We start from the raw sequence: 23,653 nt of genomic DNA, 5'->3' as shown, positions 1-23,653 counted from the left end.
GAAGTGAGGAGGGAAGGCGATCCATTCATGGAGGGGTGGGGAGACCAAGGGAAGTGTCAGGTTGTGCAAATGCCGGGAGGAGATAAGAGACGGAACGCGGGGTATGGGTGGGGGGAGCAGAGTGGAGGCTGGGGAGTCTGAAAGGGAATCACACAGGCATGTAGGTAAGGCCAAGGTGGGAAGGGCATTCAGTGCCAAGCACAGGGATAAACGTTCATTATTCATGCCCCTTAATTGTCCCGAACTCTAGGGAGAGAAGAAACCGGAGCTGGGACGCCCAGCCTGGGAAGCCTGAGGGAAGAGGGGAGGGAAGGCGAGAGAGCCTGGAAGGAGGGGAGGGCCTGGGGCTGGGCGGGACCTGGGAAGGTGGGGGAACCCTGGAGAGCTCCTGGCTGCAACCACAAGTTGTCTGGATCCAGCTGGAGCAGGAGCTGGAGTATCGGGGAGGGGACCAGAGAATGAGCGAGGGGCGTCTGGGAGAGGGCAGACCGGGAGAGCCCCTTCTCTTCTGGTCCTCCGAGGCCGAGCCGCGAGGAGGTGAGCGGGGCTGCACGGGCAGTTGGGGCTTGGAGAGAGGAAGACCGGGGGGCGCACGGCCTCGAGAGGACTCTGATCAGGATCCTGCCCCTTCTAGCCTAGGCGGGGGCCAGCAGCAGGACGCGGTCGCCTAGGAACCCCCCCCCCCCGCTCCCCGAGTCCAATTCTCCCCCTCCCCCTTTGGAGCTCCACTCTCCCCGTTTCGACCCTCCGCAGGTGCGGTTTCTACGCTCTAAGGTTCAGGTGTCTCGGAGCCTTAGAGGGCACGCGGATCCCCCGGGGAAAAGCCCTACAGTTGGGGGTTCCGCCCTTAGGACCGAGGGTCGCGAGGAATGGGTAGGATGGGGGAGGGACATGCGATGGCTGGGCTGTCTGTAGCCCAGGGCCCGGAGAAGGGGTAAAAGGGAAAGAGACCAACTAGCAGGGGTGGGGAGGACAGAGGGAGGGGTGGCTGGACTTGAAGCCACTGGTGAGTAAAGCAGCGTGCCCAGAAGGTAGGAGGCGGGGTGGGCACGGAGTCTGCCCAGGAACTTGAACTAGCAAGTCCACGGACTGGGTCTGCGTCTCCCCTTGTCCGGCCGTAAACATGAAGGGAATGCATTCAGCTGTCTGTCTGTCTCCTTGGGTTCGGGAGTGTTTTCAGTGCCAGCTATGCCACATGCCGGGGAGCCTTAACAGATAAAACTTGTCAGCCAAATGGAAGGAAAATGGATGGAACTGGTTCCTTCCTGCTCGGACAACATCTGCTCGAACTTTTCTGTTCTCCGGCCCTCTCCGCTGATGATCTCTCGATAGGTCCCTCCGACCTGTCTTTGACATTCTCTGTTCTCGATTCTCTCTATTCTAAACTCCTTCCCAGCTTCCACAATCTTTTGTTCTAAGCTCTCTCCGTAGCTCTGATAATCCTCAATTCTTTAATCAATCCATCTGCAAATATATATTAAAAGCTTACTATTTGTCGGTTTAGATGCAAAAACAAACCAACCCAGTGCCTTTTGGGAGTTTACATTCTTGTATATGATGAATGTATAAAGAATAAATACAAGACTATGGGGGTGGGGGGAGAGAAAGCCCCGCTGTGGAAAGGCCAGGCCTGAGCAGAGCCTTGAAGGAAACGGGCTTCAAAGAAGCCAAGATGAGTGAGGTGGGGTGTAAGATCTAGCCAGAAGGTCAGCCTGGCTGGATTACAGAGAACTCCACGGGCAATCACATAAAGCTGCAAGGAAAGGTGGGAGGTGACTTGGGTGGGTTTGGAATGCAAACACAGGATTTGCTATTTGATCATGGAGGTGGTAGGGGGCCCCTGGAGTTGGAGTGAATAGTTCAGGGACGTGATCACACCTGAGCTGTAACTAAATCCCTTTGGCCCCACAGTGGAGGATGGATTAGAAAGACCTGGACAGAAGCTAGGCTAACTCATGAGCAGCTGGTGGGGAGGAACGGAGCTGGAACAATAGAGGAGCCCCTAATGAAAGGGAGGCAGTGAGGGAGGCATGAGAGAAAGGCACTGAGGTCTGTTTTGGACACATTGAGTTAGCAGTGCTTTGGGGGCACAAAGTTTGAAATGTCTAATGTGAGTGGGACTGGAGGTCTGGAGAGGGGGTAAGGTCCAGGACATAGGTCTGGGACTCATCAGGGTAGAGAAGGTAATTAAATCCATGGGAGCTGATAAGGTCATTGGGAGACAGAGTATGTAAAGACTGGGGGGCCATGGACAAAGCCCCATAATTTTGAAAGGGGCAGCTGCGTGGTACGGTGGCTATGAAGGGGTGTTTGGATGCATGTTCTTGGGCCCCAATTCTAAAATCACATTTCTCTTTAAAAATCACATTTCTCCCTAGCCTCAAAATACCATTTCAGGCAGTTTCTCCCTCAAGGACACAGCCTGCCCTGGCAACAACCATTATCTCCCTTCCTGCTCTAATAGCCAGCTGCACCTACAGAGCTCATTAGGTTGAACAGGCCGTGTACTGGCTTAACGAGCTGTGTACTGGGTCATAATGATATTTACTACTCACTGACAAATCACATTTATTCTAGACTTAGACATACCTATATTCCCTTACATTAGTCTTATCTAACAAGACATTGATGAGAGAAGCCTGATTTTTCCTGGTCAGCCCCGACTGTTGGTTGACTTAATGATGTTTCAGGCCTAAAACCACACCTCCAGGTAGCTGGAGCTGGAAATAGCTCTTTGGGCTATTTCCCAGTGAATTTTGGGTAAAATGTGTGTGTCCGTCCTTCATTGCCAAAGAAGACCATGCCATCAGAGAAATAATGACATGACTAGCACTTGACTTTGTTTTGAGTGAGGGAGGGCTGTGCAGGTCACCAGCCTCACTTCTCCTCCAGAGCCAGTTGAATCCAGTGACCAGATATTCACCAGGATGACTGGAGATGACCCAGGATGAGGCAGTTGGGGTTAAGTGACTTGCCTAAGGTCACACAGTTAGTGAGTGTCAAGTGTCTGAGGTGAGATTTGAACTCAGGTCCTCCTGACTCCTGCACTGGTACTCTATCCACTGCACCACCTAGCTGCCCTTTGGGTAAAATACCTGCATAGTAGATACCAAAAGTGCATGTTCCTTTAAGAACTGACCACTCCTTAACCACTCCCTAATCCCATCCCAAAACACCTAGTTAGCATATTTGGCACAAATAATACTATAGAATATACTATATAAACTTTCCCTGTACTACTCTAAGGTTGCAGGTTCCCTAAGAACTCTTGCCCGCTGAAAAGCGTAATAAATCTTTACTTTGACTTCAACAGTGCTTGAGTCTGTGAATTCTTCTCCAAACAACCTAGTACCCTGGTTTTTGTGGGGATCCCATACCCCCTTTCCAGCCCTCATCAGCTAGAGCACCAGACCTGCGGTCAGGAAGACTCATATCTGGCCTCAGACTTCATAGCTGTATGACCCTGGGCAAGTCACTTTACTATGTTTACCTCAGTTTCCTCATCTGTAAAATGAGCCAGAGAAGGAAATGGCAAATTCCTTCAAGATCTCTGTCAAGAAAACCCCAAATTCAGTAATGACTGAACAGCAAAACAGCTTTGAAAAGCGTCAGGTGAGGCAGGGAGGAGAGAGACATTAGGGGCAGGCTATGAGTGGGCCAGCAGATGAGGAGAACTCAGAAAGAGCAGGTTTGCAAGCTGGAGAGAGGAGAGAGAAGTTAAGATTAGGGTTCAATGGTGTCTTTTCGTGGAGAAGTCGGGGGTGGGGTGGGGGAATGTGGATCAGGGAAGGGCCACAGGTCACCAGAGCCCAGGAGGTGAGGAGGGGAAGGTGCCACATTTGTCTGAGGAAGGCAGGACAGCTCCAAGAGGTGGCAGCTTCTTGGTAGGTTGGGTAGGCTTTTTGTGGGCTGCAGATAAGGAACATTAGATAGAGAGGGAGTGGGTGGAAAATTAGACAGGGGCTAGCTAATAAGTGTGTGCAGCATACCCCTCCCCAACCTTTGCCGCCTGGACACCAAGAGCTCTCGCTCAGGGTCCAGAATAAATGGCGACTGATCAAATTGTGCTTTCTTTGGCCTTTGGAATAAAGCAAATACCAAGGTTCTGGTACTCTAGAAAGGAAATGATCATGATCTTTCTTATATGACAACACAATAAGAAAGCAACTTAAATCTATACCCACATGATGTGGCAACATGAAGTCACAGGCTTGTCCCCACATGCTGGAGGGTGGGGAGGGAGCAGGGTCAAAATTGGACTTTGGGTGGCAGGACCACATACTGTACGAATGGGCTTGGCTAAGAACAGGTAAACAGCACCAGATGTCACAGGGTCCTTCCTAATTAGATTCAGACCTGGAAGATAAATTCTCAGGTGAAGTGTAGTCTGGGGAGTTTCTTTATCAAGCGCACAAGGTGGTGATAGAATCTCCCCATACCTGAGGCCCCTGTAGCAGCCAGACAAACCCCCTGATACTGAGAGAGTGGAAACCTCGTGGCCTCTGTTATTGTGGGTATCAGGACCACTTGGCCTAAGGGACTCTGTGTTGGAGTTTTATCATTATTATGTGACATCAAATGATAAAAAGCTGAGAATTATCACATATTGGGTGGATCTGAATGCATTACACACACCCACACTCTACAGAAACCTAGGGTTAAGAGAGCAACCCCAATGGCTACCGTTTATCTGGGGAGGTGGGGTTGGAGGTGGAGTCTTCCTTCCTCCCACACACACCTGAGCCGTCTTGGGGGAGGGGTGGTGCTCCCACTGGATGGATGTGGGAACAGTCAAGGACAGGTTGATCAGTCCATGCACTGCTGGTGGGGAGAAGCTGGGACTCCAGAGCCACCCCTCCATTGAGGAGTTCCCCACCCCCAGCCCCTTTCCCCTACCACCTCTGCAGATTCAGGGCTTGGAGAGCCCCAGAGGGCTTGGTCTTGAGAATGAGCAGTTTCCTAAAAACTTTCTTCTTTTGGGAGCCTCCAGATTCCCTGTCATCCTCCCAACATCTTCGTCCTGTTCTTAATAGATCAGAATGTCCTTGAGCCCCAGCTGTCCTCCAAAGAGCCTCCATCCTCAACAACCTTCATGTTTTTTCCACCTTTAATCCATTTCTCAAAGAAAGACCTTTTTTCCTACCCACTTCTTTCTTAAAGTGAAAATCCCAGAAAATAATCCTTTCCTGGAAAATTCTGAAAAGGATTTTCTCCCTAGAAAATTCTAGAAAAGTGATATGTCTGTGAAAAATTATTTTCTGTTTTACTAAAAAGGTTTTTTATATGCTTCTATAATAGTAAGAGCTTAAATGTCTGTGGATTGAGAGAAAGACCTTAGAGGTCACCTAGTCCAACCTCTTTGCTTTCCAGGTAAGGCAACTGAGGTCCAGGACTGGAGATTCATTTACCTGAGGTCACACATGCCTGTAATTGGTAAGCAGAAATTGACTCAGACCTGGGATCCAAACTTGGGTGCTTTGCCTCTGTTGACCTGAAAACTTGGTTAGAGAAAAGGCAACATGGCTAAATGCATACATTTTATGATTTAATTAATTAATCAATTCCCTATAAAGAAAACAGTTACATAGCGCTATGGAGTCAGAGGTGACTCTGACTATCTAGTACAGAAATCATCTGTCTTAAGTACATTTTGCCATGAGAAAGAAACTCTCCTAATTAAGCAAATCATAAATTCAGTAAGACAGGACAATTAACAAAGCAATGTTAGTCAGGCCTTGAGATTCCAAGCTGGGTAAGCATATGTCTCGGTGATAAGGAAAGAAACCCCACCACTAGTAAGTGGCAGGCTTCCTCCCTTAAACAGATAATTGACATAGGAAAGGGTAAACAATGTTCAATAGAAATTATGATCTAAGATGTCTATATTTTCTTTATCATTAATACGCCATAAGATAGTATATGTCTATAGATCAAAGGAAAGTCCCATTATTCATAACATAATATGTGTCTATAGATAATAAGATTCATCAAAGGAAAGTCTCATTATTCATCAAAGGAAAGTCTTATTATTCAAGATATAGTGTCTTAGGTTAAAGGTCTCCTTAAGGAGTGTGGAGTCGGCCTTGGCTGGCTTTTGCTGACATAGGAAGAGGCACTCTCTGAGTTTACTTCAGAGAGAACAAAGAGATTATTCCAAAATTTTATATTAAACATTATCACCTCTGATTCTGTCCCAGGTACCACTAGGCACACAATCATCCAGGTTGGAACCCTTGGAGACACGCTCAGCTACCCCCTTTCAGTTATCCCATTTCTCCAATTTTTTTTTTGTCAGAACTTGTCCTTACCAGCAAGTTCTCTTGCTGCTGCCACCTCACCTGGATTATGACGCTAGCCTCTCACTGGGTCTCCCTGCCTCAAGCATCTCCCTTCTCCCTCTGATCCATGCATCTCCTTCAAAAGGATTGACCTAAACTCAGGTCTGACCTGCCCTTACCACGCCTCTTCAGGAGCTGCTCCCTACAAGCATTTCCAGTTTCCTTTCCCTTCTTCTCCCTCCCCAACCCCACCGCCCCCAATCCTGAATGTCCTCTGCCATCCTGAACCACCGGCGCCCTTACGTTCCCTCCTCAAAATCTCTCCATTTCCTGATTTGGCCACTGCTCTGGTGTTCCCAGTGCCTAGAATACTCTTGCTTCCCACCTGCCTTTCTGGCTTTCTAGACAGCCTCAATCTCACTTATGCTGAGAGCTTTTCCCTTCTTGAAAACTCTCCCACCTTCCAAGGCTAGTACCCCCCGGGTCGAAATCTGCCTCCCTCAGTTTTATGCATGCCTGAGGGTAGTGTAACCTAAGAAAGGTTAGAAGGACCAAATACTTCCAGGGGCATAAATTGGAGATAAGCTTCCTTCTTCTGGGTGGTGAGAACAGCAGAGGTAAACAAACCATCTGGCTGGTACGGGAGACTCTGTGATAGAAGGAATTAAGCTGTTCTAACCCATCGGACTCAGTTGACAAATAAAGAAAATGACTGTCAGAGATTTAGTGATTTGCCAAGGTCACACATCTGTAGGAAAGAGGGAAGGAGGGAGGAGTCCTCAGTTGTCCCCACTACTTGCCCAGCCTCTCAATGTTGGGGGTTGGATGGGGGCCGGCAAACTGGTTCTGGGACGTCATTCCTCAGCCTAGGCACTTCTAGAAACTTCCCTTTGCTACTGTAGGTCTGAGAGTAAGAAATGAAAACCTAGAGTCCTAGCTATAGAGTCAAGGGACTCTGGGAACTTGCTGTGAAAATCAGTTACGTCTTCACTCTTACTAACCTCAAGCTGAAATTTTCTTCTATTATGACTTTTTTTTTAAATCTGAGAGGGAGTATCTGACATCATCAGCATCATCGTTCACTTTTTTCTAGTTTTCTCTAGTTCAGTTTTAAGACTTGTAAAGTACATATTTTTATATTAATTTATTTAACTTTTAACATTCATTTTCACAAAATTTTGGGTTCCAAATTTTCTCCCCCCTTGTCCCCTCCCCCCACCCCAAAACACCGAGCATTCTGATTACCCCTATCACCACTCCACTCTCTCCTCCATCACTCCTCTCTGCCCTTGTCTCCACCCTCTCCTCTGTCCTGTTGGGCCAAATAACTTTCTATACCCCATTACCTGTATTTCTTATTTCCTAGTGGCAAGAACATTACTCAACAGTTGTTCCTAAAACTTTGAGTTCCAACTTCTTTTCCTCCCTCCCTCCCCACCCCTTCCCTTTGGAAGGTGAGCAATTCAATATAGGCCATATCTGTGTAGTTTTGCAAATGACTTCCATAATAGTCGTGTTGTGTAAGACTAACTATATTTCCCTCCAACCTATCCTGCCCCCCATTGCTTCTATTCTCTCTTTTGGTCCTGTCCCTCCCTGTGAGTGTCGACCTCCAATTGTTCCCTCCTCCCATTGCCCTCCCTTCCATCATCCCCCCCACCCTGCTTATCCCCTTCTCCCCCACTTTCCTGTATTGTAAGATAGGTTTTCATACCAAAATGAGTGTGCATTTTATTCCTTCCTTTAGTGTAATGTGATGAGAGTAAACTTCATGTTTTTCTCTCACCTCCCCTCTTTTTCCCTCCAAAGTACATATTTTTTAGTCTTCATAACTGCTTTACAAGGTAGGTGCTATAATCATTCACATTTTACAGATAAAGAAGCTGAGGCTGAAAGGGGTTAACTGATTTGTCTTGGGGTTCACATGGCTAGTTAGTGTCTAAGGTGGGATTCAAACTCAGATTTTCTCTATTCCATTTCCAGCTACCTAGCTGCCGCTTCCCTAGGGAAGAGCAAAGAACCCATCTGGCCCAGGGAGGTACCTAGGGGCACTGAGAAGTTAAATCTGTCCCTCCTTGGCCTATGTGGCCCCAGGAGGCAGAACCGGGAGCCCTCCCAAAGTGGAGCCAGCTGTCTTCAGAGAAAGTGGGCTCCCCCTTCTTGGGGATAGATCTTCAGGTAGAGACTGGATGATCGCTTGTTGTAGAAGGGATTTCTTTTTGTGTGGGGGGGTGGGGGTGGATAAGGGGTTGCTGCGGTTTCTTCCAACTGCCCAATTCTGTGATTCCATGACTCATGTGCCTGATTATAATGTGGGAATTGCAAATATAAAATCCAAACAGGTGGCCCAGAAGGTTGACCCCTGGATCTTGTTCCCAGCACCTCATGTGTCCTAGGAGGTCTGGAAGGATTCCATCTGGTTTTCTCCAATGGCTTTTGAAAAAGGAAACACATTGGAGTTTGGGCATTATTAACCAGGAACTTTGCTATATCAAAAGCTAGTGGGTGTTTTTTGTTTTTTGTTTGTTTGGGTTTTTTTTTGGTCTTAATTGAGGCTAGAAAACTTGGCCAAGAGTCTGCTCTCTCCTGCCTAGAATTGAGGTCAAATTTCATCAGTTTTCTTTTTTTAACTAAAGAAGGTCTCAAGCTGTTAGGGCAGCCATGAGTTGTTTGTGGGATTTTTTTTTGGGGGGGGGGTGTTATGACAGGTGTCTTGGAATGGGATTGTGGGGAAAGTTTGATGATTTTGTCCAGTCTTTCCTGGAGATGATGTACCCAGAGCACCCTGCATTATGACCAGGGTTGGGTGGAGGCCAGGGACTAACCAAACAGAGACTGAAATTGTTCTTGGCAATCTCCAGATTCCTCTTAGGAAAGTCAATTTTCCTGAAATAAAAAAAACAAGTTATGGCCCCAGGACCTACCTCCTTCCCCACCCCACTCCCTCTGCCATGTCCAGACTCTGTCTATGTGTTAGCTTTGCTGAAATACTTTCTCTCCTCTTTCTTGGTCATTCTTGGTTTGAAGAGATAAGCCCCAGGTAGGAGTAGGAATCTTTTGGGAAACATGAGGAAAGCAAAAACCAGGGAGAATAATGTCAACATTTTATCGTCAGGTTTCTTTAGTCATATTCTACCTTCCCTCCCATCATAGGTGGCACAGGGGAGAATCAGGAAGGTCTGAGTTCAAATTAAACCTCAAATGCTTACTAGCTGGGTGACTATGGGCAAGTCACTTTACCTCTGCTTCAGTTTCCTCATCTGTAAAATGGAGATAACAATAGGACTTCCCTCCCAGGGCTGTTGGGAGGACTCAGTGAGACATAGCTTAGCACGTAGTAGGCACTAACACCTGTTTCCTTCCTCCTTTCCCCCCATTTTGGGGGCATATTTTTGTAAACCTTAAAATATTATAGCTGTGCCAATTGTCATTCATTTTTTGGTCTGATGTAGAGTGCTCCTGGTATAGAATTTCCTTCCACAGGTGCAGTTCTCTAATCTCCTTAGAGGAGCAGGAGCGGGGCATCAGTGACAGGAACTATTCATGTGTCCTATGGTAAGCCACCGTGCTCTGTTTGAGACAATTGGAGCCCATTTCAGACTCTGAGTTGTCGGGAATTCACTGGCTCTGGGCTCCAGGAAGAATGGGGTGCTGCCTTTCCCCTGTTGTCTCCTGACACTGGGGCCTCTTGGGGAGGCCCTGGGGCCTCAGGCTAGTGTTCTCATCTCCCACAGGGATCTCTGGGGCTCCCCCTGGGCTCCTGTGATCTCTGGGCCAGGGCTCAGCTTCAGAAAGGGTGCCAACAACTGTTATGGGAAGAACACACTGTGACTGAGGGTTAATCAGGAAGCCTTTGAGCTGCGGGGGCCTTGATGTTGGCTTGGGAACTTCAAGTCAATCCCACATGAATTTATTAAGGACCTACTATGTGTCAGGCACTGTACTACACACTAGAAATACAAGGTCAAGGGAAGAAGCTGATCTGGGTGTGCCAGTGCTCTGGTCCTTAGACCACACTGTCTCTCAAATGATAGGAATTTGAATACTCTTGAGGACATGTCTCCTTCACCACTATCTCTTTATTCCTTTACATGTTTAAAAAAAAAATAAATTGTAGTGATATCTCTTGGGTTTTTTTGTTGTCCAGTTGTGTCCAACTCTTTACAAACCCATGAACCAAACTGTCCATAGGGTTTTCTTGGCAAAGATACTGGAGGCATTTGCCATTTCCTTCCCCACTGGATTAAGGCAAACAGAGGTTAAATGACTTAGCCAGGGTTACACAGCTGGTAAGTGTCTAAGGTCGAAGTCAGATCTTCCTGACTTCCGGCCAAGTGTTCTATCCACTCTGCCACCTAACTATTCCTTGGTTTTTTACATTATTTAAAAAAAATTTTACATTATTTTTACTTATTTACAATATTTACAGGAAATATATTACATTATTGTTTACATTTCCATCTAGTCCACTCCTATCCCTGCCTTCCCCGCAGAGAGCCATCTCATGAGATAAATAGTATTTTTTAAAATCCCTGACTTCAAGCAGCTTACATTGTTCTGGGGAAACACCACATACACAGAGAAGTAACTAGAAGATATACAAGCAGTCATTTTGAAGGAAGACATTGGTAATGAGGGGATATCCAAAGAGGTCTCATAGGGGAGTCGAGGAAATGAGGCAGAGGAGGGGGATACATTCCAGGTGAAGGCAGAGCATCCTCTGATGCCACTTTGGCCAAAGGACAGACCAAGACAGGTGAAAGATCCAGGGAGAATGGACGGGGAGTGGGCAACCAGCTGGAGCACAGCTTTTAAAGTGAGAGGGAGAAGGTTCTCCTTTATCCCATAAGTAATGAGACCCACTGGAGGTGACTGGCTAATGGAGTCCTGGAGTCTGATCTGATTAAGGAAAATTATGTTGGCATCTGTGTGTAGGATGGCCTGGGCTGGGGAGAGGCTTGAGGCAAGGAAGCCAGGTAGGAGGCTGTTACCATAAGAGGTGATCAGGGTCTAAGGTCTTGGACTACAGGAATGGAGTGAAGGGTCTCATGCCAGAGAGGTCATTGAGGTAGAAATGTCGGGGATTTGGCAGCTAATTAGGTAGGTAGGGTGAGGAGTGAGGAGTCATGGGAAAGACCAGTCATGAGCCTGGGACACTGGAAGGATGGTGACTTGGGCCTTCAACCCAAGTAGGGAAGACTAGGAGAGGAGAAATTATGAATTCTAGTTCAACATGTTGAGTGTGAGATATCTCCAGGGTGCCTCATTTGCCATGGTTTCGATGGGGTGCTTGCACTAGGACCATATCTCTTCCTAGTCTTTGGGCAATAACTCATGAGTAGGGCCCAGTGAGGCACACTCTCTCTCCCTGTTGCAGGAACAAGCTGATCTCTGTAGAATTTTCCTTATAAGAACAGGACTATCTTGTCCTAGCAGAGCTACTGATTTCCATATTTGCCATATGCAATCCAGACCTCAACTCCCAAGACTATCTTGTACCAATGGGATGGCCGTGATACCTGTGCCCAAGGTACAGAAACTGAGGGTTCCTTCCTACCCACCACCACCTACCTAGCATACTCACCACACAGTGCACTAACTTTTTCTATATAAGCTTTAGCATCAGTCCTGTTGGGTCACCAAGTTCTTTAAGGAGTCAGTTAGCTATTTAGCATTACAGTAAACTTTTTGCCACATGACTGAAAGACTACTCAAGTCTGTGAATTCTTTTCAAACAACTCCGCTCTGAACCTCGGTATTTTGGATTCTCTGCACCACTAAAACTGAATGCATTTCACTCCTGGCCAGTTGATAAGCCTCTAATTCACTCAGTTCCCTCTGCCCTGGGTCTCCAGGGTGACATGGATTAGGATTTTCGCTTCTCTCAATGTGTGGTCTTGCCATCAATCTTCCTGCCCTCTACATCATGCATAGGAGTCCTGGCATTGCTCTGGCCTCGCTTCCTTTCTCTCTTACCTCCTTCATGCCTAGCTTTGATCTTACAATTGTCCAGTATTTTGATATTGTTCCTTTAAAAAAAGATTATTTATTTTTAGTTTTCAACATTCATTTTTATAAGATTTTGAGTTTTAAATTTTCTTCCCCTCCTTTTTTCCTCCTCCCCTCCTCAAACAGCATGCAATCTGGTATAGGTCATACATGCACAATCATATTAGATATATTGCTACATTAGTCATATTGTAAAGAAGAATTAGAACCAAATGGAAAAACCACAAGGAAGAAAAAAACAAAAGACAAAAAAACAAAAAATAGTGTGCTTCCATCTGCATTCAGACTCCATGGTTCTTTCTCTGCATGTGGATGGCATTTTCCATCATTAGTCTTTTGGAATTGTCTTAGATCCCTGAATGGCTGAGAAGAGCTAAGTCTATCAAAGTTAATCGTTGCACAATGTGGCTGTTACTGTATACAGCGTTCTCTTGGATCTGCTCACTTCACTCAGCATCAGTTCATGCAAGTCTTTCCATGTTTTTCTGGAGTCTACCTGCTCATAATTTCTTATGGACAACTTGTTCAGCCATTCCCCAATGGATGGGTATCCCCTCAATTTCTAATTCTTGGCCACCACATAAAGAGCGGCTATAAATATTTTTGTACATGTGGATTCTTTTCACATTTTTATGATCCTTTTGGGATACAGACCTAGTAGTGGTATTGCTGAATCAAAGGGTATGCACAATTTTATAGCCCTTTGGGCATAGTTCCAAATTGTTCTCCAGAATGGCTGGATCATCTCACAGCTCTACCATCAATGAATTAGTGTTCCAACTCTCCCACATCCTCTCCAACATTTATCATCTTGCTGTTTTGTCATGTTAGCCAATCTGATAGGTGTGAGGTGGTACCTCAGAGTTGTTTTAATTTGCATTTCTCTAATCAATAGTGATTTAGAGTATTTTTTTTTATATGACTATAGATAACTTTAACTTCTTCATCTGAAAACTCACATCCTTTCATATCCTTTGCTGGGTCCTGTTCCTTGACCCATGGAGGCAATCCTCAATAATCCTCCAGATGATTCCCCCAGTTACAAATGATCAGTGACTTCAGAATTTAGCAATTTTGAGCTTTAGGAAGATCACGTGGGGCTCTGTTGAGGGGAAGGATGGAGAAGAGTAGGGACTAATGAGGAAGCTATCGTCAGGTGGAAGATGAGGGTTAAGGGGAGGGGGCAGTGGGTGGAGCTGGATGCAAAGCTTTGGGAGTCATCTGACACTCAGAGGTAAAAGTGGAATACTTGGGAGGGGATGAGATGAGATGGAGGTGAGAGGTCATGAGGCTGGAGTATCTATAATCTACATACTCACACCCAGAATGTGAGGACTCAGCCAGCAAAGGAGCAGCTTCACAGGTAGAGAAGAGAGTGTGCTTCAGCAGCCCGAGAGGATGGCAGAGTTGGGGGAAGGGGCTGTTGAGAGTGGGGAGAGATCCTGGTGTGTCTGAAGGCAGCCCAAAAGATAAGGGATGTGTGAAGGGGTTCGCTGCTGGAGGGATGGGTGCCAGGCCTAGTCAGGGGGAAAGGCCTCTCCTTCCGCAACTAGAGGCTGGGTGATCTCAAGTGAGGATCTAGGCAGGAGACAGGAGACAGTCCAATGACAGCAATTTCTTTTACTGAAGTATGTAAGGAGTCAGGTCTGCTTTCTTTATGTCCCTGTACTTGGGGAGGCAGGGCTCGCTTAAGACCAGGATTCTGAGCAGGGCTCCCTCTGCTTCCACTGCCTGCCCAACCTACACCAGGTTAAAAACCCTGCCCTCAGAAGGCAAGGCTCCTGAGCATCCCTTCCCAAGCAGCACTGACTCATTCTGTGCTCTCAGATCAGGAGGTGACAGTGGGGACTTCCACTGCTGCGAGCCCATATTTTCATGACATAGCGAGGAAAGGAGCCAGAAGTGGGTTTTATTATTTCTAACTGACTGTTAACTGCTCCTTGTGGGGTGGCTTTTCTGATTCTTGCTCAAGGGTGACTAGATTGGATCTGCTCAGTAGATGGGTTAGAATTGGGGGCACCTTGGGTCGGGTAGCCTAATGTCCCTGTGTTACAAATGGGAAAACTGAGGCTCAAGGAGGGGGAAGGGTTTGCCACACATCATGGAACAGGCAAGTGCAGAGAAGGTGATGCCTTGCCCACTTGATACCTGGAGCTCAGAGGCCAAATGGAAGTGGGGGAGGGGTTCCATTGCTACAAAATCCCAGCTGTCCCCAGGATATCAATCTGTCCTCTTGAAATTACTTGATGTTGCTTTACATGTATGGATGTTACACTCCCTCTTTCCCAGTAAAATCTAAACTCATTAAGGGCTGTTAGAGAGTTTTTAATTTTTCTGTTTTCTTCTTTGTATCTGTAGTACCCTCCCCCATCCACAAGGTCCAGGCTCCTAAACCAGCACCCTTTTTTTACTGTACTTCTAGGAGTCTTGAGAGCATGCAAATAGATTTCCAGCAGGGCTTCCTGGGCTCCCATCCTGGGAGGCAGTACCCATCTTTCAGAAGGGGAACGTGTGTATTGGGGGGGTGAGAGTGGTGATAAGAGCATATAATGAGGATCTGAGCCCTCAGAGATCTCTCAGCCCCCTGTGGTTGGGGATAGAGAAGAGCATTGAACTTTAGGACGGATGCTTGCGGACTGGCTATCAAAGGCTGGCTTCTCCTGAACTCTGGGTCCAGGAAGGGAGGGAGCAGGGGAGAACGGGGGCGGGGGGGGGGGCGCCTAGGAAGTTGGGAGGGTCTGCATTAAGTCTCAGAAACTTCATGTGGTAGGCCAGTCAGGGGGCCCTAAACTGCCTAAAGTCAGGGAAGTAGGAGCAGATGTTTCAACCTCAGGAGAAAAGAATGTGACACCTGGAAGGAAGGCTGAAGGGGCAGTGACTGGGAAATACAGCTTGGCCTGAGCTCCTGAGGCCCTCCAGCAAGAATCTGAAGAAGTGCCTGCCTGGAGTGGGCCTGGGAGTTGGTGATTTCTGAGGGGAGAATCCATCTTGGAGGTTTTTGGTGAGAGGTGAATGAATCTGTTGCTGAGTCCAAGGAGCTGTCCAAGAGGCACCAGGTGCTGAAGGAGAGGACCTGGTACTGTCCCGTGAGGCTAAGCCCAGTGGGGCACCCTCTGCCCTTAGTGCCCTGGTCTTCATGGGGGCCAGTACACCAGCCCAAAGAAAGCACGAAATGGCTCTTTAGGACTCTGTGTCTAAGCTCCTCCATGCCCACAATTGGCATCAAGACCCCCTCCCCTTCCATCCCCACCTCCCCAAAAGATGTGTCAGGGCACAGGTTCAAGTTCTGGTGGGTTTTTGTTTCCACACCTGGAAAATGGGGCATTTGTAGGGAGCTGATTTCTCAGCTGTTTCCTATCTCTAAGTACTGTGACATTTCTTTTGGGGAGTAACCCAGAAAAATGCTTTGTTTGACAACATAATGGACTTTGGTGTGGACGCCACTCAGGCACTGGTTCTGGGACAGCTTTGACTCAGATGCTCTCTGTTTAAATGTGTTTTGATCCCCTCACCAAATATGGCAAAGGGTTAACAATTCCATGCTCTTCCATCTGTACTTCTCCTTCACAGAAACCTTGTTTCTGACTGTACCACATGACTCGTTCTTAAAGATGCTACCATGGTTGATGAGTCATTTTTCAGTCATGTCTGACTCTCTGTGACCCTACTGGAGGTTTGTCTTGGCAGAGATCCTGGAGTATTTTGCCATTTCCTTCTACGGTTCATTTTACAGATAAGGAAACTGAGGCACACAGGGTGAAGTGACTTGCCCAGGGTCACACAGTTAGTATGTATCTGAGACCAGATTTGAATTCACACAAATGAGTTTTCCTGACTCCCAGTACATTATCCACTGCACCATCTAGCTGCCCTGTATTAAAGATACAGTGTCTTTAAGAAAGACTAGGTATTCCTTCTGGGCTTCCCTTCCTGCCTATGACCCACAAGCTGACACTAATGTACTTACCTTTATTCTAGTCTGCCAGTCCTTTTTTTTTTTTTTTAAAGATAATTTACAATTAGCTCAAGGTAAGAATCACTCACTGAAATGTCATAAAAACAGCAGCAATGTTTTAGATCCTCTGTAACCTTGGCACATTATTCCTCAAATATACATCAAATTAGTCAAAAACACCCAGGAGTTTTCTTTTTCTAAAATGCAATCTCCTAGGAACTTTGTGGCATTTACATAGATAAGTACAAAGCAGGAAAAGAATCAAAGGAAAAGAGAGATATAGAAAGCCCAGTGCCTGGCATATAGTAGGCACTTAATAGATGTTTATTGGCTGATTCATTGCTTTAAAAAAATGAGGCAAGGAAATATGAAGAGGAAGAGGACAGTTTCAGTTGGGGAGTTGGAAGAGATTTCCCAGAGATGGTGACACTGGAGCTGAAGTTTGAAGGATGGGACACTCCCCTATGGTCAATCAGTCAACAAACATTTTGCAAAGTTTTTCTTTTTTTCAATCAATCAAAGTCTATTTTCTTTTCCTCATACCTTCCCCACCTCCCAGACTGGAGAAAAGAAAATTAAAACTCTTGTCACAAGTATTCAGAGTCTAGGAAAAGAAATATCTGCATTGGCCTCACCCAAGTACAATCCCTGAATTTATCACCTCTGGGGAGGTGAGGAGGGAGTTTCATCATGCACTCCTCATGAAACAGTGGATAGAACCCTGCCTTAAAGTTAGGAAGACCTGAATGCAAATCCAGCCCCAGACACTTAGTAGCAGGGCAACCCTGGGCAAGTTATTTAACCTCTATTTGCCTCAGTTTCCTCAACTGTAGCATTAAGATGATAACATGGCTCTGAGGGTTGTTGTGAGTATCAAATGAGATCTTATTTGTAAAACATTTAGCACAATACCTAGAGTATAGTAGGTGCTTTATCAGTGCTAATTCTCTTCTCTCCTATTGCCTCACATAACTTTACATGCTTTTTCTTACTTGATCCTCAGGTCAACCTGATGAATGAGAGAGTACCAGTATAATGATTTCCATTCTACAATCAGCCACTTGTTCAGGATCACATGGCCACCAAGTCTGAAACGTCACATTTGAACCCAGGACCCTCCTGATTCTAAGTCTGGCCCCTTTTCCACAGCTCTCTGTGACAGTTGGGAAGGCAGCAGCTAAGAATGGGGAGGAAGATGTTGCATATATTCCCCGAGATCTTCACCTTTGATGGGTTCCACGGTTCCTTTCAAAGCTCAGCAACTTGAAGGTCAGGAATGGATTTGGGTTTGAGGTGGTTGTTGTACATTTTGCATTCATGGCCCCAGTGCTGGCCTTTCCAGAGGTTCCTTAAAAAACCCAAAATTCTTAACAGCAAAATGGGACGGACAATGGATCACTCTCCCTACACATGTGAACTGTGAAAGCCTTAGCTACTCTGATCATGGCAGTGATCCAAGATGGTTCTAAAGGACCCATGATGAACAAAGCTTTGTCTCCAGAGAGAGTGCTGACAGACTCTGAGTGCACACCAAAGCAGACCCTCCCTCTCCCTCCCTCTCTCTCTCCCTCCCTCTCTCCCTCCCTTCCTTCTTTCCTCCCTCCCTCTCTTTCTTTCTCTTTCTTTCAACATAGCCAACATGGAAATATATTTTGCATGAGTGCCCATGGATCATCAATATCATTGCTTGCCTTCTCAATGGGTGGGACAGGGGCCAGAGGGAGGGAGAAAATTTGAATTTTCTCAATTTTAAAAAATGAATGTTAAAGACAAATTGATAAAAAACATTTCAATTCTTATTGGATTGGCTTCATTTCAGGCCCTAGGTGCTGCCCAAGGATGTAGTGAGTTCCCCATCACTGGTGTTCTTTCCATTAAGATCTGCCTGGATGGTTTGGGAAGAGATTTCTGCTTAGGTACTGAGTACACACCCTTAGGCTCCTTCCAGCGTACAGTGAGAGTCTGTCCATCCTCCTAAGTCTAAGGAAGCCACTGTAAAGTAGGCAGATTTCTATTTTCCCTTCTCCTCTTCTCATCCTAGCCAAAATCAATCTTTCATCAATTTACTGGAAGGCTCTTGGTTTTTAAACCCAGATGCAAGATGAGAAAATGGCTTTTCTTCCCTCCGCCCCTCTCCTTGACCTCAAGATTTCAGACATCAAATATCACATCTCTAGCCACATAGGGAGAGAGATGTTGCCAAGAGGACAGTCTTCAAGGTTGTATTAAAATTCAGAACTTAGCCAAACCTTCATCCTTTAGAAGTGGAAACTGAGGCCCAGCTTGGGATATAAAGCTGTGGTTTTCCTTCCCAGCATCCCAGGAATTGTATCCATTCTTTCTACCACTTTCCTAGAGAGTAACAATGTGGCAGAATGAAAAGAATGTTGGGCTTGGATTCATGAGAGAGCCTTTCGTAGATGTGTGACCTTGAGCAAGTCACTTGACTTACTTCAGTTTCCTCCTTTGTAAAATCAGGATAATACTGCCTGCAATATTGATCTCACAGGATTATAATAAGTTTGAAGTGCCTCTGCTGCTCAGGTGACCTTAGGCAAGTCTCTTGGCCTGAACCTCAGTTTCCTCATGTGTAAAATGACAGTTTGGACTAAAATGTCCTCTAATCTCTTCCAGCTATTGATCCATGGGCCAAAAAACCTGGGCAAGTGACTTCTAGAGAGGACCCTAGGTCTCAGTTTCCTGATATGTAAAATGAGGGGAGCACCATCATAGACCCTCTGATCCTAAGGATTGAGAAACAACGGGAGGGACTCTAGCCCCCTAGCTCCTTGGGGGAATGAGGATGAAATTGCACAGACCTTAGGACCTGCTCATGATCCCCTGGAAACATGGCCACTTTCCAGAGGGCTCAGCAGACTTGACAGCTTTCTTGGGAACTATCTGGTGTTGAGAAATTCTGGCCATGGAGACTATGGGCTCCCTTGGCTGACAGGAGTTAGGGACTTTCTGAGCCTTGCCAGGATATATTTGGGCCATCAGTGACTGGGCTGGAGTTTTTTACTGACTTTTCTTCTTATTGAGTTGTCTCAGTTGTGTATGACTCTCCATGACCCCATTTGAGGTTTTCTTGGCAGAGAAACTGGAATGGTTTGTCATCTTCTTCAGCTCATTTTACAGATGAGGAACCAGGTTGAAGTGACTTGCCCAGGGTCCCACAGTTAATCAATGTCTGAGTCCAATTGAATTCAGGTCTTCCTGACTCCAGATCCTGTGCTCTATCCACTGTGTTGCCCAGCTGCCCCTTCACAGGATCTAGAGAGGAGGCTGGTCCCTTCCCAAGGGAGTTGAGTCCAGAGAGGGTAACCGAGACTGAGCCAGGAGCCCCTGACTTTGTCAGAAGCATCCTCTCAGCCCTTGTCAGAGGCATTCATCCTCTTACCCTCCATTTTCCTGGTAGAACCCATACTTCTATCGCCATTTGTCATCTGAAGCACTTGTCTTGCCCCTGTCCAAGAATGGGAGCTGAACATTGATGAATGGGACCTGAAATGAACTTGGCCACTTACTAGCCAGAGGACTTTGGGCAAACCATTTCCTGCCTCTGGGCCTTAGTTTTCTGATTAGTAAAATGAAGAGCTTGGCCTCTGCGATCTCTCAGGGTCCTTCCATTTCTTAAGACCTAAGACCATGCTAGAAAGTACCTTGGAGATCCATGGAGATCATCTTTCCTCCAGGAGAGGGAGCATCTCTATCGGGAGGCCTTCTCAGGGCTGCTCATCCACCTTCTGCATCCGCCTTCACCCGATTCTCACCTGTGACTCCAAAGTTGGAGCACAGCCAGCTGCCACACCCCATAAAACTGTCTCAGCAGACAGGCTAAGCCAGGCTAAGGGTAACTGACAGGCTGTTGGTGAGTTAAAGGATTATCTGCCCCAAGCATATTCCTCCTGTGGAATAGGAGGATGAGAACAATTTGTTCCAACAGCCACAAAGGTGGCTAAAGCAGGCACTGTGAGAGCTTACAGCTTGGTCAGACATGGAAGACACCAAGGTCATCCATTGTATCCCAGGCATTGCCAGTCATCCAGACTTTGTGTCCTGCCACCAGACTTCAGTGACTCTGGAAGAGAGAGTGAGGTGGACAACTTTGTGCAGCTCTGCCCACTTCAATCCAATTCAAGTTTAAGTCAAACCAATGACCCTCTGGACTCTTCACATGGTATTTCCTAGAGGAAATGAGGAGTGCAGTCAAAAGCTCGTCAAGCTCTAAGTTGGAAGCTCAGGATCCCCAGGACACAGCATCCCATGGCTGGAAGGGCATCCAGGAATGAGCCACATCTGGGCAGGAATCCCCTCTTCAGTCTTCCTCATACGAGCCTTCCATTCTTCTGCACTGGGAGACCTTGAGTCCCTCCCTCCCTGGGCAGCCCATCCCCCTTTCTCCCTGATTGGGAAGCACGTTTCCCTTCTACTGAGTGGACTTTGGGTTCTCTCTGGGCCACCTCTCCCTGTTCTTCCTAGTTTTTCCCTTTGAGACCAAGTGGAACAACCCTAATTCCTCTTTCATGAAACAATTCAAATATTCAAAGGTGGTGACTGTACCATGCCCACCCTTCCCAACCAACTTCTCTTCTCTAAGCTCTGTTTCCTTGTCTTCCCATGTCTTAGTCTCTGATTTTTTTCCCCACCTTCATGATCCTCTCCCCTGGAGCCTTGCCAAAATGGGGCGCCCACAGCTATTGGGGAATAGCTTTTGTAAATCAATCAGCAAAAACTGTCATTATGACCTGTAGCCATTTTACCATTAATTTGATCTTACATCTCCTTATAGGCACAACTTCTCACTTCTCAGAGGTGCCTCTTATCCTACTCCTTAGGATTTTTTTAAAGGCCCACCAGGGGTGTGGTCAGTGCTTCAACCAGTCAATGACTAGCTGCCCTCTAATTCAATCAAGCTTGACTGCATAGATGGGGAGGGAAGGAGTCTCTCTTTGTCTCTGTTAACTTCCTCTGAAGATCTGAAATTCTACCTGCTGGACTGGGGGGGGAGGGGAGGGGAGGGAAGGGAGAAGCAATTGGTCTAGGATTGGTTGTCCTGATCTTGCCCTCCCCCCTGCGCATATAAAACACATTGAGACCCTTAAATTGCTGCAGCAATGCCAACTGTCATTAGTAATTGCAGATGGTGTGCAGAATCCCAAAGTATAATTTTATATGTCATGAAAAACGTCTCTTGCCTTGGATTTTCTGGAAGTCTTTCCTCACCTTGTGAATTCTTTTGCAGATCCCCCTGTTCTTCTCAGAAACCCTTCTCTATGGTTGGAAACCATGTCCAAGCAGCTCATGTGCATGTTGAGGTTTCCCCGAGGATCCACCAACCAGAAGGTGTGTGCACTGTTCGCCATTACTTTCAAGCTCATGTTCCTCATCTCAGTCATGGTCTACTGGATGGCAGAATCCCAGTACAAAGACCAGCTACACATCTTACCTCTAGAGGTTAAGTGCCCCCTTATCCTTTCTTCAGCTCCTCCTCTCGTCCTGGGTGAGTCCCCTACCCCATCAGGGGCCATCTTCTTTGTGGAAACCTCTGATCGGACCAACCCAAGCTTTCTCTTCATGTGCTCAGTGGAATCAGCCTCCAGGATTCATCCTGGTACCAGGATTGTCATTCTCATGAAGGGCCTGGTTGGTAGGAACTCCACCCTACCCAAGCACCTGGGCATCTCTCTCCTGAGCTGCTTCTCCAACGTGGAATTCCAACCACTGGACCTGACTGACCTTTTTGAGGACACCCCTTTAGCCAGCTGGTACACCTCCATTCACCAAAGATGGCAGCCATACCTTCTCCCCATCCTTTCTGATGCTGCTAGAATAGCCATCATGTGGAAGTTTGGGGGGATTTATTTGGATACAGACTTCATTGTTCTTAAAAATTTGAATAACTTCACCAATGTCCTGGGCACTCAGTCCAAGTATGTGCTGAATGGGGCCTTCCTCGCCTTTGAGCCCAGGCATGAGTTTATCCAACTCTGCATGCAGGACTTTGTGGATCATTACAACGGCTGGATCTGGGGCCACCAAGGTCCCCAACTCTTGACCCGAGTCTTCAAAAAGTGGTGTGGGAGTAGGAGCCTCCAGGATCACCAGAGCTGCAGAGGGGTGCAGGCCCTGCCCCAGGAAGCCTTCTACCCCATCACATGGCAGAACTGGAAGAAGTACTTCGAAGACATCAGCTTACGGGAATATGAGACGCTGCTGAGCAACACCTATGCAGTCCATGTGTGGAACATGAAGAGCCAGAGCATCAGCTTTGATGTCACTTCCAAGGTGTTGCTAGCGCAACTCTACTCCCAATACTGCCCTATGACAACAGAAGTCATGAAAATGTATCTCTGAAGAGCTAAGGTGGACCCCAGACTCCTCGCCCCCCTTGAAAAAGCATTGGCTCCACACTACCCACCATCTTTACAGAAAGGAGCACCTGGGATGGAAGACCCATTCCCACTAAAGAACATGTGATCTTCTGTGGGTAGGGAGTTCTGATTGGGCTGGAGGCAGGAAGTGATGGATGATCCTCCCAGAGTGTCTGCTTTACCTATCCTGAGTTAGTAGCCATCCACCAATTAGGACTGTGAGCATCCAAAAGAATATAATGCAGGAAAAGGCCATTGGTCTCAGGGCAAGGGAGGTGTTTGTCACAAGAGATCAGAGAATGGAGCTGGGACAGAGACTTCAGGTCAAGGGAAGCAAAAAATGCCCAAAGCAGGAAGAGGTTGAATTCTTGGAGACTAGAAGCTTCTGGGCAGGTTTCTTTCCACTCTCCCAGGTCTCTCTGAATATTAAGATGAACATGACTTCTTCAGCTCTTTGAAGGCTGGAAGCAGGAGCTCATTCATGGGGGGCTGAGTGCCTGAGGGGAGAAAGCCTCTCTGCCCTCTCCCCTCTCCTACTCCCATCCCCACTTTGTCCCTTTTAGGAATGGAACTGAGTCAACCAGCATGGGGTCAGTCACTAACTTGGGGGGAAGGGTCTTGAGAAAGACATTTGAGAGGAGACTGAAAAAACCTCTAAAATATTCCCTCTCTCTGTTCCCCCCTCCCCACATATCAGGTAAGACCAGGAGAGAAAATACAGCAGCAATGGCACCAAGTCATCTTTTGCCTTTGTTTCCAAATCATGTTATCTCCACGATCTCGTCTGAGCCCCGATAGCCCAGGGAGGCAGGTGCTTTATTAGCCTCGTTTCACAGGGAAGAAAACTGGGGCTTGGAGGGTTACGTATCACTTGCCCAGGGTCATAGAGCTAATAAGTGACTGAGGCAGAATTTGAACACAGGTCTTCCCTGCTCCAGTGCTCGGTCTGCTACAAAGATGGTAAGGCTCTAACCTGGGGGCAGAGGTGTTGTTATAGGATGCCTGGCACTCTTTTTGCTAAAAACTCCCCAAGTTTA

The 23,653-nt window shown here is 46.9% G+C and overlaps 1 protein-coding gene across 3 annotated transcripts; it reads left to right on the top strand.

Moving 5' to 3' along the window:
* The first annotated feature begins 395 nt into the window (after nucleotides 1–395).
* A4GALT (alpha 1,4-galactosyltransferase (P1PK blood group)) lies at nucleotides 396–23,356 on the top strand. 3 transcript variants are annotated; one of them, XM_072596332.1, is made up of 4 exons: nucleotides 401–537; nucleotides 5,371–5,433; nucleotides 17,246–17,511; nucleotides 21,488–23,356. In XM_072596332.1, the coding sequence occupies exons 3-4, from the start codon at nucleotides 17,472–17,474 to the stop codon at nucleotides 22,597–22,599; spliced, it is 1,152 nt and encodes a 383-aa protein (XP_072452433.1). In that variant the 5' UTR covers nucleotides 401–537; nucleotides 5,371–5,433; nucleotides 17,246–17,471; the 3' UTR covers nucleotides 22,600–23,356. The 3 variants fall into 3 exon arrangements, with proteins under 3 accessions (XP_072452432.1, XP_072452433.1, XP_072452434.1); XM_072596331.1 differs by lacking the exon at nucleotides 5,371–5,433 and having other exon boundaries at nucleotides 396–537; XM_072596333.1 differs by lacking the exons at nucleotides 401–537; nucleotides 5,371–5,433 and adding an exon at nucleotides 13,490–13,650.
* The last annotated feature ends 297 nt before the right edge of the window (nucleotides 23,357–23,653 follow it).

This window comes from Notamacropus eugenii, chromosome 3, assembly GCF_028372415.1.
Source record: "Notamacropus eugenii isolate mMacEug1 chromosome 3, mMacEug1.pri_v2, whole genome shotgun sequence".
Classification (NCBI taxonomy): Eukaryota; Metazoa; Chordata; class Mammalia; order Diprotodontia; family Macropodidae; genus Notamacropus; species Notamacropus eugenii.
This window is presented reverse-complemented; position numbering and strand designations above follow the sequence as displayed.

Coding starts and splice junctions, on each gene's coding strand:
- A4GALT (XM_072596331.1), top strand. CDS start 17,472: ATGGGTTCCACGGTTCCTTTCAAAGCTCAGCAACTTGAAG. Junction 17,512..21,487: donor CAAAGCTCAGCAACTTGAAG/GTCAGGAATGGA, acceptor ATTCTTTTGCAG/ATCCCCCTGTTCTTCTCAGA.